Source organism: Lycorma delicatula, chromosome 6 (genome assembly GCF_047948215.1).
Source record: "Lycorma delicatula isolate Av1 chromosome 6, ASM4794821v1, whole genome shotgun sequence".
In the NCBI taxonomy this organism is placed as follows: Eukaryota; Metazoa; Arthropoda; class Insecta; order Hemiptera; family Fulgoridae; genus Lycorma; species Lycorma delicatula.
The window spans coordinates 84800215-84818651 of NC_134460.1; the positions used below are offsets into that span (position 1 = coordinate 84800215).

The 18437-nt window shown below is 26.0% G+C and overlaps 1 protein-coding gene across 3 annotated transcripts in view; it reads right to left on the bottom strand.

Moving 5' to 3' along the window:
- Window positions 1-17719, bottom strand: part of LOC142325987 (synaptic vesicle glycoprotein 2C-like) — a 33392-nt gene extending 15673 nt beyond the window's left edge. Inside the window, exons 1-6 of one of the 3 annotated variants that reach the window (XM_075368015.1) lie at window positions 12026-12123; window positions 8773-8827; window positions 5366-5527; window positions 3016-3178; window positions 1719-1840; window positions 1292-1533 (exon numbers count right to left, since the gene is read on the bottom strand). In XM_075368015.1, the coding sequence (XP_075224130.1) occupies window positions 1292-1533; window positions 1719-1840; window positions 3016-3178; window positions 5366-5527; window positions 8773-8821 (738 nt within the window). In that variant the 5' untranslated portion in view covers window positions 8822-8827; window positions 12026-12123. Of the gene's footprint in view, window positions 1-1291; window positions 1534-1718; window positions 1841-3015; window positions 3179-5365; window positions 5528-8772; window positions 8828-12025; window positions 12124-17426 lie in introns of those variants that run through there. The other 2 variants (XM_075368014.1, XM_075368016.1) reach the window with 2 other exon arrangements.
- Between the last annotated feature and the right edge of the window lie 718 nt (window positions 17720-18437).

Genomic DNA, 18437 nt, shown 5'->3' on the forward strand with positions numbered 1-18437 from the left:
ACTCAACAATCAGTTAAACACCCCCAGAAAAAAATGTTTTGGTGTTGTTTCATATTTGAAGGCCCTTGTTCATTACTTCTGATAGATATTATATTAAAAATGATGGATATATCAAGATTCTGAAGTAAAGGATTGTAGTACAACTTCAAAACAAATTTCCACACACTACTGTATTTAGAAATTGATTTGAAGTTCTGTTATTATGTTTTAAATTATCTTATTATCCTCTGTGCAAAATACTGAGCCATTTGTGGATAATTAATTAATATTAAACTGAACACAAGTTAATATTATGATTTACTTCCCTGAGTGAGAGCTTTTGTAAACCTTTTTTTTTTTCACCTTTTCCTCCGATAATATAAATTTCTGATTTCTCATTTTACTAACTGAATAAACATTTCCAAAGAGAAATTGTTTTCAAATTATTGTCAATTTAACAAACATGGATTTCAACTTATTCAAATTTAACTCAATTTCTCTACTTTCTATAGACTGATGCATCCCTTTTTTTGTATAATTATTACAATTATGGCTTGTTATTTTCCTGGAACCACCAGGCTAGAATTGGTTGAAAATTAGGGTTAAATTAATTGATGGCTGTGAGATAGTATTAAAGATTCATTATCATTAAAATGTAAGTAGTCCAGCTTGGCCTTGGACTTCAAATATGGGAAGAGGTATCTGTGATACTCCATTATTTACTTTAAGTACACTCAATAGAGTATCTTGCTGCAGACCGATTTTAAGAGTAAAATCACAGACATATTACATGAGTTTAGAGTACTCAGTGCTGTTTTTGAGACCATGCACTGATAAACACTAATCAGTTTGGATAAAACTTTTTGCAATTGATTAATTTTGGAATTAATTAACAAATTCCATTGTTATATATGGAATTAAAATTTTTGATGGCTCTAACTCTAAAAATTAATTCATTAATTTAATTAAATTATAAGCAAATTTGTAAAAACTCTATATAGTAGCAGCAGCAGGGCAGATTGAATGCTGTATTATCCATTAAATTAATTTACCTACAATGCATAATTAATTTAAATTAAATAAATATATCATTAAACAATTACAGATTTAAAAAAAAGAGCTAACTGAGATCATTGTTTGGATTTCTGTCAATTTAGAAGTTACAAACTTTATTTTATATGTTTCTTTATCATTGTTTGGAGGAGGCAAATTCACATAGATGTGTAAACTATATGTATAAAATGATAATTTTAAAGTATTGACTATTTATTGCTAATAAATTATATCTTATTAAAAAGAGTAACCTTATTACCTCTAAGTTATCTGCAGGTTTTCCTGTATTTTCAGAATAAATGTATTGTAAAACTTGTATAGCTTTTTCTCTTTTTTCTACGGCTAATAAAAATTTTGGACTTTCAGGTAGTGACATCATTAGTAAAGATGTCAATAGGCTAGGAATGCCACATATTGTATAGAAAAGTCTCCATGATCTGAATATTAATCCAGGAAATATAGGTATATTAATCTTTAATGGATATATTAGCCATGCTAGACCTGAAACAATTATTATTTTTTTTTTAAATGAGCATATATCATAATTTCATTTTATTTTAATTAAATAATGTTAACTGTTGTTTATTTTAAAGGCTTGTAAATTAATAATTTAAAATTTTCTTCATTGCTTGTCAGTGATACAAATTGTGAGTCTATAACTGTTGTGTTACAGAATTAATTCTTACATGGTAAAAAGAAGTAAATTGATGAACCCACTACTGATGCAATCATAATAGCTCTTGTTCTATGTTTATCAGTATGAAATTCACCAATATAAGCCCATGCTGAAACAACTCCTCCACAGGATCTGTAAAACAATGAACAGTTATATGTAGCAACTAAAGAAACGTTTTTTATCTTATTTAAAAAAAAAAAACTGAAATACTATTTAATAGCTAATTTTTAAAAAAAACTTGAATTTTTTGCACCTTTTTAACATCAATATAAATATATGCTCAAATAATTTTCATTAGCATTTTCTGAATTGTTGTTACATTTAAGTTATTTATTATTATCATATACTTAATTTACAATTATTTTAGGTATTTGTATTTTTAATTATTAGTATGGACTTTAACCACTGTTATTTTTTATTTTACAGTTATTGTGTATTTTGTGGTCACTGCTCTGATCAAGACTTTACCATAGTTTTTCTTAATCCATTCAGGTAAATGATTGGGCAGTTCATTTTTTATCCATTGAGTAGCAAACCTACCCATTTCTGACATAATCTTATAACGTATTACTACGTACTGATATGAATTTTTTTACTTATTTGTATTGGTTGACAGATTAAAAGTTTATTTGGTGGCTAATTAGCTAGTTCATTGCCTGGAATTCTTGTGTGGCTAGGAATCCAATAGAAATTATTGAGATTTGTCAAGTCATCATGAAGTGTGTTTAAACATATGTATGTTTTAAATAATTTAAGATTAATTTATTTGAATAAGTATATCAGAAAACCATCTTGCAGTGCTTGGAATGTGTTTTAAAAATTATAGCATAGAATATGGTAACAACTATTATGAACATGAATAGGGAAAAGTATGGAATAGTGAAATACTGAATTAAAGTATACAATTTTGATGAGATAGAAAAATGTTGAATCTGTTTGATTAATCACAAATTTTATCCTACTAAACTCCCATGTTAAGATTCATCATTATTTATTACCTTGCAAAGAAGTGTGGAAACATATTGAAATTTGAGTTAAGTTTGACTTTTTGAAAGAAATGTAGTCAAAATGATTTGATTAAATTAGTATTGAGTTTTGTTGGAAAGATTCCTGTCCAGTATTCTTGTAATTGTTGAAGATATCACGTTTAAACAAAATAGATTTGTAATCAGAGATACTCACTAATAAAGACTACATGTTATAAACCAATTATGTTTTAAAAACTATTGCATTTTTAGCACTAACACCAGGAAGAGACTAGAAATAAAGTTAAATGTTAAATATTTACATATTACAGTAACACTTACGAAAATCCATTGAGTAATCTCATTATAAGGAATAACCAATAATTTGGCACAAAGCTTGTGCAGATGTATAATAGGCCATCAGCTAACAGACATCTTGTTAGAATATATTGACGTCCTAATGTGTCTGACAGGAAACCCCATAAATGACTGCTCAATATTATACCTCAAAAATACAACATACCATAAAAAACATCTTTAATATAGTATCATAAACTGTCATAATATTTATTTAAATTTTACCCTTTTTGTTGACATCTTTAGCAAAAACATACATATTTATAAAATTTAAAAAATCATCTGTAAAAGGGTATTTAAAAAAGTAAATAGTTTTCATCATCAACTTTGAACAAATAAAATAATAATGACTCAGATATTTTCCAGAACCTACCAGAATCAAACCTGAATGAGACCTTATAAGTAGAGAAATAGAGTCTGAATAAGTCATTACACCTGTACTGCAAAGAAGTCTATTTTTATTTTATTTATTTATTATTTTTTTTAATAATAATTTTTTCATATGTTCCTAACTGATGGTGATACTATTGTAAACTACTTTTTTATTTTTTTTAAAAGTGATAAATTTGATTGGACACGTCTAATTTTAAACAAACCCAAAAACAAAAAAATTTATACATTTTGTATAAATCTTATGTTTTTTTTAATGCAATATTAATAATGTTTATTGAAACAAAAATAACTCTAAATTTGTTTCAAATTTTTTAGTCAACCCAGAAGTGAATTTACTTTTTTATGTTTTTTGAGCTTATATTGCTTCCTGATATTATTGAAAGGTTTAAGGAATATTTATATTACATCAATTGTTCTGTATATTTATATTTACATTCATAAAGTACAGCAAATATAAATAGTATGTACATGGAGTGTGATGTGTTGTGTAGTGACTTAGCTGGACAATTAGCAACCTCCTGTTATATACCCAACACCCAATTTTGTGAGCAGTTGGAAATTTTGGTTGAAGTTTATTCGAATATAAGTTCATTTCTCTGATTGGGTTAATACAGTATCCACAAAATATCAACTTCAAAAATTGTTAAAAAATATTGATTTACTTGTTAAATTACTCATTTATCAGGTGTCACTGTTATGTAGACATTCTATGGTTTTCAGACTGAGTTCAAATAAAAATTTCATAATAACGTTGTGCTCCATATTTATTGTGCAATTATAAATACAATGTTACATAAGTTTATTTTATTGTGTATCTATATTTATTAGATTTTCCTTAATATAGGCCTATTAGATGTTCTTAAGAAAGGATAGATTCAAAAACAATTCTCTTCACATTTGATGTTGATTGGTGTGTTAATGAATAATTCTCCATTTGAATAGGTACTAAAACATAGTAGTCTGTTCATCATATCCATCTTACTAAACAACATTGTGAACACAACATGGTGTGTATTCTATGTTTGGAATGTTAGTATTGTAGTATCATTAAGTTTTCATTTTTTCTTACTGTAAAGTTTGACAGCTTTGTCGCTTTAATTTTTAATTTGTTAATTAGAAACTTTTTTGATGAAGGAATGAGATATGTAACATGTAAAAAGAGTTAAGCCTGATTGGCATGTACAGCTTTTTGGAACTAGAAACTTTTGCTCTAAAAGCAAAGTTCCTACTACTACTCTGCATGTAGGTCATCAGATTATTAATCGAACCATACAGAATTAAAATGCATTATTATTTACTGTTTATTTTCTTGCAAGAACATTGACTGCTTGATATTCATTATCACATGTTGCAATCCAAACAAATAGAAATTTCAGCTGATGTTATTTAACTTCAGAAAATTAGAGGAAGTTGTTAAAAAATATAGCTTTATCTGTTATTACCCTAACCTAAATCCTTGTATTATAGGGTACAGAATACTACTTCCTGAGATGTTTAGGGGAACTTAAGATTGTAAATGGGTACAGTTTACATCTTAACCAGATTTCATTAACAGTAGTGAGATTTATATTCTTAAAATATGCAATAGTAAATTAGCCATAAAATACAATATTCAAAATTTCTATTTTTATTTATTTTTTTAAATAAACTCTTGTGGTCATTAGTTGTAACAATTCTGGCGACATACAGTTGGTAACTTCATTGGTTTAACTTAAGCCACCAATATGCAATTAAATTTCATTGTGACTTCATATCCTTCAATTTCCAGGATAATTATTCTTGAAATTTTCCAGGCTTTACTAACCCACCAAGTCATAAGAGATCCAGTTTATGGTCTTAATCATGATCTTTTCATTATGAATATTAATGGATTTCTTTTATTTTAAATTTATCTTTAATTATTTAATAAAAAAAATTGATTATAACTGTTAGTGATAAATACCTATAAAACCAGATGCTATAAGTGTTCCTTTGCCTTTTGATGTTAACTCCAAATCACATTGTGATGCTGGTAATACAAATGATATCATACCTACTGCTACATACGAACACAATAAACACATTGCTCCGGCAAATGTGATTCTTTTTTGTAATTTTCCATAGCCTGCAAGTAAACAAAGAGTTTCATTAGATAATTTTTTTCTGGATTGACACCAGCCTCTGAGGACCACAATAAATAGTCCCACTTATTGGCATCTCTTTTTTTTGTTTCCACTACTTTTTCATTTTTCATGAGTATTCTTTGCTGGGTCCATTTTGTTCTTATTTTATTCTAGAATCTTTCACATGTTTTGAGTTTTTGTCTTTGTCTCTATGAGTTTGTATCTTTCTACCGTTGCTTTTTTTTAATCTTCTTTGGCTTGTTGAACTACTTGGTAGTTTGCCTTTCTATTGTTTCCTTGTCAAAAATTTTCTCAATTTACTGAAATTCCATAGAAGGCTTTATTTCCTAATTACATTTAATTATAATGGTCTCCTACTAAGCAGTAGTAATGTAAATAGTGTATGTTTCTTGATAGAAAGAGTACATTAATTTATTTCTTTATAGTATCTGTCCAATTCTATGTTATAGCTGTAATGTATTAAAGCACTTAAAGAGCATATACAAGATGCAAGCACTCGTTAGAATTGCTTTTTCTGAGAGTAACGATGTTCATTTTATGGCCAGTCCCTTTAGTGAAAAGAGTGAAGAACAGAATCTCTTCTGCTTTTTGGTGACATGTCAGTGTGCATCAATATATTTGCCACAGTGTAGAAGGGAGAAGGAAATCACTTCACTTTCTTTAATAAGCCTTGTATGAGTTGCTTGTTACGTTTGAGAAAGACAGTTCAGAAGTATCGATATCTAAATACAAAAAAAGATATATATATACAATCTAAAAAGTAAAACTGTTATTTTCTAATGATAGAAATACTTTAATGTAGAATAAATATATTGATCATATATAATAAAAAAGAGCAAGCAACATGGCTTCTGTCTCCAGATGAGGTTTTTATCTTTGATCCACATTATTTATATTTCAGTGTTTTTAGTTGATACATGAATAAAACATAATTAATAATGATTTATAAATCATATTCACTTCACAGCCAGTACCCATGTGAATAGAATAAAGAGCTGATTATCAGCTGGAAAATTGTGGGTTTAAATGCTAACCATATATTTGAAAACCATTAAACTAATCATTAAACTCCTACTTTCCCTATTAAGTCCAGCAAGAGTTGCTTGTTACTCTTAAACATTTCTAATCTAATCTGTCTTATGATAAATGTCTGTGTTAAAGGTTGTTTGTCATTTTTCGTAGTAATCTGTGATTTGTATCAGGTCATCCAGTGGTTCTTTGTTCAAATCCCAATCAAGCATGGCATTTTTCATATGCTACAAAAATTTCCATTTCATATTCAAGCTGATATTGAATTAATCATTAGAAAAAAAAGAAGAAAAAAAATAAAAATTTAACTTACATTTTTTTATGTTAGCGGGTAATCTTTTTGTTATTTGGACAAACTACTAAGTTTTATAGTCAAAAAAATAATGTTTCATAAGTTCTTATTTTTCTATTTTTTAGAATTAATTTATTTATTTTGTTTGACAATTATAGGCTGATGTGCAGTTTTACCTTCTTTCTTTTTTTATTTTTAAATTACATTACATTATTATTATTAATAGCTATAATAATAGATGTGATATAGCTATAAACAGATGTGATATTTATAACTAAGAATTTAAGTACATATTAAATTTGAATGTATTTGCAAAGTGGTTTGATAAAATTTTATTATTTAGTACATAAATACTCCAATGAGGACATTTAAATTACTAAAATGATATTGTTCTGAAATGAATTGAGTTATTTATATGAAACATTTCTTTCAACCCTGTTTAGTTATAAATCATCATTGAATACAAACCAATTTCACTTTTCATTTTTTTTTCAGGTACTATACAACTTAATTTACTAAGCATTTGGCAAATATTCATAAACATCTTACAAACATGACGTTACTGTCATATTGATGTACAAATTAATTTTATTCTTGACGACCGACTATTATAAACATAATAGTTTAATTTTAAAAACGATTATTAATTTGAATTTAAATTAACATCCCTGAAAATCCCTGAAGATGGAGTAACAGCTTCGAAAGTATTAGGATTTACATTTTTTAAATTGTTGCTAAATGAAAATTTCATTTATACAACTATACAAATTATTTAGATTAAAAACAGCCCATGTAAACCAATGCCTTAGACTATGGCTGTTTAAATATGATTGTTTAAAAAACTTACAAATTTTCATCTTTATATATATTATTAATGATTAGTAAATGAAAATATATACAAGATACTAAGATCAAGGTTAGAATCTGGTTACTAATTTATTAATTGATACTAATTCTATTACCAGAAATATAAACCTTTAACATGATTATTATAGTTAGTAGCTCATGTAATACATGTTAGTTGTCTTTTACCTAACTATAAAACAGTTAGTTACCTAACTAAAAAAACCTGATTCATATATTAAAGTAATTAAACTTTTATTTTTATGATTTTTACAATATTTATTTACAATTGTAAGTATAGGCTGACAGCCAAAGTATAGGCTTCTTTTCCTCTGAAATGAATTTTGTGGTGAATGAAAAAATGCCAATCATGACATCAAATTTTGCTCCATAACCTTCTGAATTAGGCAGAAATCTTACCACTTTGCCACAGGGGTCAGGCAGAATGGTACATTTTAAACTTAACAATACTGTTAAGTTGTAAGGTATTGTTAAAACCTATTTATTACCCAGTCAAAAAAGTTTCATACTATAACAGTTTTTATATTTCATCACAAAATGATAACAATAAAGCAGGCCTGTATCTCCAGTGATTTATCTATTATCACACTTTTTTCCAGTACTTTGAAATCTTTTATTTCTTTTCATGTCATCTATGAAAATTTATGTCATTTTTATTTTATTTTAAGTTTAATTTCTTGAAATTAGTTTTTTTTGCAAGGTAAAGTAAATTGTTATGTAATTACTTATATTAAATTCTAATAAGAAAAAGTAATAATAATAGAGTTCAAAAGAAAAATAGTATATCAAAATGTAAAAATTATTAATAATTGAAAAGGAATAAAAATAGACCTTATTAAACAATGAAAGAAAATAATTTGGAATAAAAAATACGGAAGAAACATCAGTGAGGCCAGGGACATGCTTATAGACAGAGTTTTTAATGAAGATGTTGGCGGTGATATTGTTTTCTGTTTTTCAATTTCTATGTTTTTTTTAATAACTTCAGTTAATTTATTTCTATTTAGATGTAGGATTTAAGTTATTGTTTTTCTTACATACCGCAACGTGATAGAGCTTCTTCATACGCTATTGGTTTATCTGCATACATTTATACCTGAAAAAAGATAATTTCATAAACATTATATTTTTTATTAATTACTTTTATCAATATTTTAATTTTACCTGATTTATGAACAATAAATTTGGCACTTAACCCTGACTGTGATAAGGGTTATCTTTATCATTCTATATATTGTTTAAACTGTTTCTAGAACAGTAGCCTTTATCTTTACCAATTTATAGCTGCATGTATCACGTGATACAGACCATTTCATGTTAGAAACAGACACAGTAACAGACTTGTATCTAATCAGTGATTACATTTTACACATATTTCTAATGCAATACGATCTTTTTTACTACGAAACATTAGTCCTTGAATCAGATTTATTTTTTTGTAATATTATAATTTGCTATTATTTTTATTTATTTTTCAATTCTGAATGTTAATAGTATTTTTGTCTAATCTATCCATATATAGCAAACAGCTGTTGGTATGACCTCAAGTAAACCTTTAAATAAAAGTGATGATAACCCTTTGATTTGTTGCCCTTTTACATTTATATTAAAAAATGTATTTTCTTCACGTGGATATTAAAATCTATTTAGTTATACATGTATGAAAAAATATTTAGCCAAACATAAAAATTTTGAATAAATTTTAAGCACAGTTAATTTCAAAGGAGCTTTTTATCTACTAAAAAAAATATTACAATTTCAATTACTTAATAATTAAATGATAATAATTTTTAAAAGATAATAATAATAATAAATTATAAAAAAAGAAAAGTAAGATTTTTTACTGTTAATTAAAGTTTGTTTTATTACTATTTTCTTTTAATTTAATTTTTTCATTCTCGAAAAATAACCGAGGAGGATTTCATAAATTCAGTCCATATCTGTTTTTACTTACTTATAATAGAAATTATTTATTTTTATTCAGTAAGTGAAAATTATAATAAATAATTTCTTCTCACTAAATAATTTTTGCGATTTCAGCCACATCTCAGCTGTTTATCACCAGTTTGAACAAATGAAATATTAAAAGGTTTAACGTGTTATTTGATAACATAATTCAATAAAAGTAATATAATAATTAAAAAGTTTTAATGATCATCATTTTGGAATCTTCAAAGGTAAAAATGTATTTATTTTGTAGATGAAATTTACATTGGAATTTAGTGCAAGTGTATAATTATTAGAAATTAATTTTAATCTTTCTTTAAGATTAAAATTTAAAAAGAAATACTTCTTTGATACATTATAATTCCTCATGAAAAGTTGGCAAACAAAAAAATTAGAAATACTTTCAAACAAAAATCAGATCCAAATTTTAGCAGTAAAAGAAACTGGGTTTTTAGATGAAAATGTAACATATGAAAAATTATAGAATTTTTAATGGTAAACCTGCAATCATAATTATGAAAAATGTGCCATTATTAGGTACCGCTTTTTATATAAACAAGAAAATATTAGATATTGTAGTAGAATTTAAATCCAGTTCCGAAAGGCTGTCTCTTCTCACAATTAAATGTAAAAACAAAAATTACTCCGTCATTAATTGTCCCGCCCCCATAGAAGAAGGCAACAGAAAAAATCCACAAAAAGAAGAATTCTGGGATCTTTTAAAAGAAGAAATATCTAATATTCCGTAGTTAAATATTTAAATACGTTTGGGTGATTTCAATGAACAAATAGGCAGAGAAAGAAATTTAAAAAATGTAATTGGTGAATATTCAGGGCATAATAGAACAACAAAAATGGTTCAAGATTTATTAATTTCTGTAAAGCTTTTCAACTTAATATGTCAACACTCTTTAGAAAACTTAAGTAAGAAATAATGATGAAATATATAAAAACATAGAAAAATTTTCGGGAACAATGAGAAAAATAAGATTGATTTTCTATGAGCGCGTATATACTCGTAGAATGAATTAGAACAGCTAACGAAGCAGAGTTTCAAGTACCTTTTGGATAAAAAGTTAACACCAAGCTGGATCCAAGAAATCAAAAAAGATCTAGAGAGAACAAGCATACCCATAAAAGAGGATCAATTAACAGAAAAAATGTGTTTCGTAGAAAAGTACGAAAAATAGAATTCCAAGGTAGAAGGATAAGAGAACTGAAACAAAGTGGTCCGAGGTAAGAAAAAAAACACATAGCGAAAAGATGAAAGAAAGAGTATTGAAAGATAAGGAAACAACGAAGGAGTAGATGAAAATTTTTCCTTACGTGGTCCTTAGGCGGCCATAATGGAAGAAGAAGTGAACAGAACAAATGAAGGGAGAAAGAGCATTCGGCCACGTGAATTTTTAATTTATTTTGATACCCGAAATCAGTTCTCTTAAGTTTGGTCAACAACTCCCAGGATATCTGTATTTATACATATAAAATGAATTTTTATTTATTTATGATTTTCTCATTACATAACCTCAAAGTAGTGTTTACAACTCTACACGTTGTTTTATCTTAATGGATTATCTTCTGATGTTCAAAATATTTTTGTGCAAAAATAAAAAAAAAAACAATTAAGGTTCAAGGATCTATGTATTAGGCCTAAGGACCACGTAACAATTTCATGGGTCTATTTATATCAATCATGTTTATCTATTTCGGAAGATCAATGTCTCAGCACTTGGAAGCAGTTACTTTATGTCGTTTTTATTTTTATAAAAATGCAGGTTTCATTTTTGAATATGTTTTGGTTTTTTTTCATATAGGCAGTAAAAATAAAATTAAAAATAACCGCACGTTTAATAAAACAAAAAATGACCGCAATAACAATAAAATAAAACTTGATCTTAGAATCTTTTTTTGTTCTTTAAATTTCGACTTTTAGAAGTTGGGCAAATTACCAAAAATCCTTAATGAGAATTGATATATTTTTTAGATTTGACAAAGAATTCTAACTTTTTTAAGTTTGTTTTATTTTAGTAACAGTTTAAAAAAATTTCAGTAGACTTCTTAATGATTCTAAGAAGATTTATTTTATCTTATCTATTTTAATAATATCTAAACATTTTATGTAATTATATTTAAAAATTTTCATGATAATTTATGATAAATAATACTTTTTGTTTAAATTTTTCACGTTGAATCCTATATACACATTAATTTAAAATTCGTTTCCCAAATAGTTTTATAAGTTTCAAGAAATTTTAATTTTTCTTTTTAATAAGAGAAAACGTATTTGGGTTTTCTTCAAACATTTTTCCATTTTGTTTTCTTCAACTCATCACTTATCCTATCTTACCTGATTTTAAGTAATGGTGTGTTCCTTTTTTTGCTAAAAATTGATGTAACTGTTCAATTGACACAAACGCACTATTCTAATGCCTTATACTCTTCTTGGCGTAATCAGGTAAATGAAGGACGAATAGTACATTTTATTTATGAATATTTTAGAATGAATTGCCAAACTAAACAATATATAATTAAACTAATATCATAATAACAAATAATTAGATATGTAAGGAAATAAGCGTCAGATCCAAATTTATTCTCTCTTGTTGAGAAATTTAAGGTAATCGGTATTTGATTTCAATGTGAAAAAATTTGTATTACTTTCAGAATTCTTTTTTTAATATACTTGTCTAAATTTTTACAAATGGTTTAATTTTTTTACACGTAAAACGATCTTATCTTAAAATTAGGAGGTTCGACCTCACCGTGACTTCAGTAAAAGTTTTCTTAAAAATATTTGAAGGAATAATAAAGAAAGTATTATATATTTATATGTTTTTGTAGAAAGTTGTTTTTGAAATGTTGACAAATGTTTTCTCACCTTATTAAATAATAATAACTTTTTTTATATATGCGAAAATATGCGAAATTTAATTTAATAATAATAAATAACTTTTTTCCCCGAACAAACGCTATATAATTCAGACAGTTCAGGAATAAATGTAGCTGTTTTGCAAAATACATGAACCTTAACTAAGAATAATTTTTTTTTACTAACTAGTAAATAATATTAACATTAATTTTTTCTCCGTTGATTTCTGTTACTCGTATTTTTTAATAGTATTTTTTTTAAAGTCAGATTAGTACGTAGCTATAATATATGTCGTAGACATAGAGGACAAGTCAGGTATAGTTTGGTCTGGTATTCCGCAAGGAATAAATAATTCAAACTGTTTTGATATTTACGTGACGAGAACAAGGAAAACTATACGGAAACCCTGATCACTGAACTGTTACAAATTAATACGATTCAGTTAGATAAATATTTATACAAAAATACGTATATACCGTAGTTGGTTTTTATTTAATATTTATGAAAATATGCGAAATTTAATCAGTTTATTTAGTTTAACATTATATGTTATCGTGAAAGACCGAAATTAGAGAAGTCAGCATTCTCCGGTGAATGTCGACATATACCAAATATGTCAGTGAAAGACCAAAATATTTGCTTATATTATTTATTTTACATTCCGACCTTCGCCGGTGTATATCGACAAACACAGATAAGCTCTGATGTAGGTCGAAACTGTATTTAGAAATTTAAAAATCACCCAATGCCAGTATCTTTCTCTACGCCGGACTCGCAATTAAGCATAGAATAGCGTAGGGGTAAATTAAATTGTGTGTGCGTGCATGTGTAACACTATCTGAGACTTTGATGGAGGAGTTTCTATGCATTAAACTTATTTTCTTGATGTTAGAACTAGCTTAAGTCAAATGCAAAAGTTATTTTTGTATAAACCAACTAAATCTTTTCAAAATTTTGAAGCTGAATTTCTCAGAAATGTATCACAGATTTTAATAGTTTGTAAATCAGTATGCTAAATCTTATGAGAAATATTAAACCATAATTTTGCTTGTAGTTTTGGAAGTTTTTAGCAGTTTTCAGCAAAGTATTTATTTATTTATGTCTCTTAAAAGTTCTAATTAAAATAAAAAATAAAAAAATATGTATATACATAATTATTATAATTACAAATCTTGATTTATTGCAAGTATTTTAATAAGAAGATGAAATGGATGATAAGGTGCCAGGTCCAAGATCAGATGATCTAGATTCTGGAGCAATCATGCTAACCATTATAAACCAATTTGCCAGCCAATTTTTCAAAACGAGTTTGACTTTTATAATATTTTTAGTTTTGTATGGAATACTAAATTTCTTCACATTTTTTCTTCTAGTAATTTTTATAAGATTACTATGAAGAAAAAAAACATTTTTTAATTTCCTATTATCATTTCAGACTTTTATTTTAAGAGTATATTAAATTTGATATTTTCTTTTAAAAAATACTGAGACTTAAAGAAATTTATTCAGATGAATTCATATACCCTCACTCACACACACACACACACATATATATGTATTAGTATCAAAATTTTACTATTCTAAGAACTTAAGAGAAGAGGTTTAAGATCTCACAAATTAATTTTATTTAAGCCAAACATAACCTATGCTCGCTTCACTCGATAATCTCGTCTAATTAACGTTAAATTTACAAATTATATATGTTATTCTCCAACACTGGAGAAAACTTTTATAAACTCAACTTTTTTTATAAACTCACCGCATTTATAAAAAAATTAATAAAATTTTCAGGATTTTATAAATTGAAAAGGCCATTCAGGATATACAAAATGTGTTAACTGCATGGATGATAACGATACAAATAAATAGTCAGATGGTTTGCCCTTTCTTAATTTTTTTATAAAAATATTTTTGTTCAACTTTCACTATCTGCATGTTGAATGTCGACATACACCGGTGAAGGCCCGAATAAGCAACTATTTTGGTCTTTCACCAACGTATTTGGTATGTGTCAACATTCACCGGTTGACAAATATCGGTCTTTTTCATGGCAATATATATATCATACACATACATATCAGTATACACACACTGAATTTTAATAATATTTTTTGTAATTACACTTGTTAATGCGTCTTGTTAATCGAAATAATGTAATTTTATTTTAATAATCGTTTTTGTAATTACACTTGTTAATGCGTTATATTTTATATTTTACACTTGCTTATTAACTTTTATTTGAATTTTACTTTTATTTCTTTTACAAAACGTATAATTTGTTATATTTATATTATTTGAGAATTACTGAAATTTGTTGGTTTAATTATTTTTTTTTTTTTAATTTTGAACAGTAAATATGATTATATATTTTTAGTTGTTAGTTTTGTGGTTAGCAATTTTATAATGTAAATTACATTAAAATGTTATTGTTACAGATATAGGACATTAACTTAACTTTTTTGCTTTTTTATAAGCAAAGTATGCATAATTGTAACGACTTTTCAGATTCTAATTTCAACAGAAATTTAATAATAACAACTGAATGAGTTATCTAAAAGTATCCATTATTAAACCTGATACATTTAAAGAATTCACTTAGAGACTTTTGAGCTTATCTCATTTAGTATGGAGTCTTAATTGTGACGGGCACAATAGCATGGCTTAAATCATTCATTCAAAATTAAAAAAATTACTAAAACTTATTACAGATATCAATCCATTTTACGCATTCACATCTGCATTTTTTTATTATTTTTTTTTAACCTCCGGGACCACGGTCAGAAAAAAATGTCATGCCTGATTGGGATTCGAACCCGGGACCTCCAGATAAAAGGCCCCGGGTTCGAAACCCGGTTAGGCATATCCCCATTGAACAGTGAAAAGATCACGTTTAAAATACACTGAGACAATTCAATCGTAACTGAAATATAATAAAATATTGGCTACCAGATTAGATACAGCCTATCACGAGAACCATGAAATGTGCAGTTCATATCACTAATATAGCAAGCAATCTGACTGTTATAATATTAAAAATATCTGTTACGATATTAAAAAATTACATACAAAGAAAATGTCAAAAATGTTGCAAAAGAAATCAAATGAATCTGGCATCAGGAAAAGTTTGCCGTCATCCCTACCCTTGGAAATGTATTACAGAAGTTATCTACAAATTCCTTTCAAGACATCCAAAAGACCTTCCACTACAATGATTCAGTTGTACTCAAAAAGCAAAATCGTATTATACTACGTTTTGATTACGGAATAAAACATTTTAAAAACACAATTTACAATAATAATATAATTTTTTCTCTGATTTGGCCTACCCCATTATAAAAGAACATCACCGTTGTAAACAAAATCAAAAATAAATAATAATAATTAATAAAATCATTAATCGAATAATAGAACAGTCTCCATCTTTTTATAGAACGACCTAGGGATTCTAAACGGTTGTCTAAGCCGTTATTGATGTTAGTTTATTACCAATAACAATTATCTGTTCTTTTTCGTTGATAAGATTCATTTATGATTAAAAACATAGTTACTTGAAAAATTAGTTATCTGAAATTAAACTCTTGTATTATCGATGTACCTTTCCAGGTGGTACAATTATCAGTATCAGAAGAGATTAAATTAAGGACTGAGAAATATCAACTGATTGTTGAATTAATATTATTTGGTTTCCTCAAAGAAAAATACATCATTTATAGTGTAAGTTTTGTGAAAACATCTGAAAAAATGTAATTCTAAAATAATTCCGAATATATATATATATATATATATATATATATATATATATATATATATAATATTTAAATACAGTTTTTTCTATTAATAAATAAATAAAACTCGTATGATGTTGAACTTAACGATGATAGGGGCTGATATGATTTATTATAAAACAGATTTTTTATTAGTTTGTTACTCTCTTGTATAAGGTGCTAATAATTGTAAAAGATAAATTTTGTATAAGTTTACAAATAAGTTAGTTAAAATTACTTAAAGTATTATTATATCATTATTCTAAGTAATCTGGCGTAATGTTGTTTGATTATGTCGGGATTAATAAAAATTGTTCTAACATTGATGTTTTATTGTTTTGTCTTGATCTTACTGCAAGATACTAACGATTGAAAGCTATAAATGTCATATGAATTAACAAATAAATTAATTCAAATAATTGCATTTAGATTCTTATATTATACTGAAAAAATCAAAGTAATACATTTTATGATGGATGGGGTTGAACAAATTTATTATAATAAATAGTTCTTGAAGTAATGGAACGTTGTCAATAATCGAAAGTAAATATTGATTAATTTAATACTGTTTTTCATATAAAAAATCAAACGTTAATAAATATTACATTATGTTGAAAAAAAATCTGATGCATGGTTCAATGTAACAGTGCGCAAAGATTGAAATTTATTTTTTTACTGATTTAATTTTATTTTACTTTGGTGGTTTATTTCTGCAATAATACGTTTAAGTTTTAGGTCTGTTTCATAAAATAATAGAAAAAAGAAAGATTTTATGTAAATTTATAAATGGATAAAGTAAAAATTTATTAAAAGTACGATTGTATATATTGAAGAAAGCTAAGTAAAATTTAATTTGACGCTGGACTAAAGAAATTTGTTTAGTCAAGTATGGTACTTTTGCCTTGTAGTTCTGATTATTTTTTTTATATAATTACGACATTAATTTTTTTTAGATAATAAATTTATAGAAATTATTTTTAAACAATAATTACATTTTTTTTATAAATACGAGTAACAAAATTTTTAATACCTTAACTTATTCTGCTCCTTTATTATCTCTTCCTGTTAAGGTAAAATGAAATTATTATTATTAATAAAAATAATTTTTAACTTACCTTTTAAAATTTACTATTGTTTCTTGTAATGTTGTGATTAAATTAACGTTTTCAATTAATAAAAAATCAATTTATTCTTAACTAATTTATTTATTCTTTTTAAATTGTATTTAGAACTACCGGATTTTGAAAACGTGTTTTTTTAATGTATGTTACAAAAATTATATTTAAAACATTATATAATGAATTATTAAGACAACGTTGCACTGTGACCGATCAGCAATACTACATACATTTAGAATAGAACCTTAGTTATGCCCGTTTAACGTATTGTAATAAAGTGATACACGAATTGATTAAGAGACTATATCATAGAAGACTGCGCTGCCTAATGTTTTTATATTTGTTAATAGTAGTTTGCCAATATTATTTTGTTAGTTAGTTTGTTGGGTACCCATTGGTTGATCTATGTAATGAATTCAAGGATTCATAATTATTATTACAAATATTTATTCTTATAAGAGTTAATAATCAACCCATATTATGCCATTATCTTTTGTATCGTGCAATATTATGTCATTCATCTATTATATTAACAAGTATTGATAATTTTAAATAACAATTCATTTTACGTGATCGTTTTTGTGTGTTTTTTAAAAAAATTATACTCTATTTTATACTGTATGTAAAAGCAGTAGTTTCCTTTTGCTCCAATAAAGTAAGTTTTCTGTAAATTTCTATTTCAATTACCTATGATTTCAGCAAAGATTTTCAGGATTGTTTCTGGTATTTACGTAGAAATAAATTCGATGAGAAGAATAAATTAATCGAGGTATAATTCACTATTTTTTTAAAAATGGCGTTTTCTTATCTGAATTTATTTTATTTATCAGGTGTTTTTATTAATAGTTTTTCTCACTCAATTAATTAAAATAAAAATTGATTCCTTATCAAAATAAGAAAGAATGAAACTCTGTAAAAAGATAATTATAAACGTTTTATTCATGTAATGGATCACTTTTAGTGATTACAGGGAAAAATATGGAGTATTCCGGGACGTATTCACCGAAT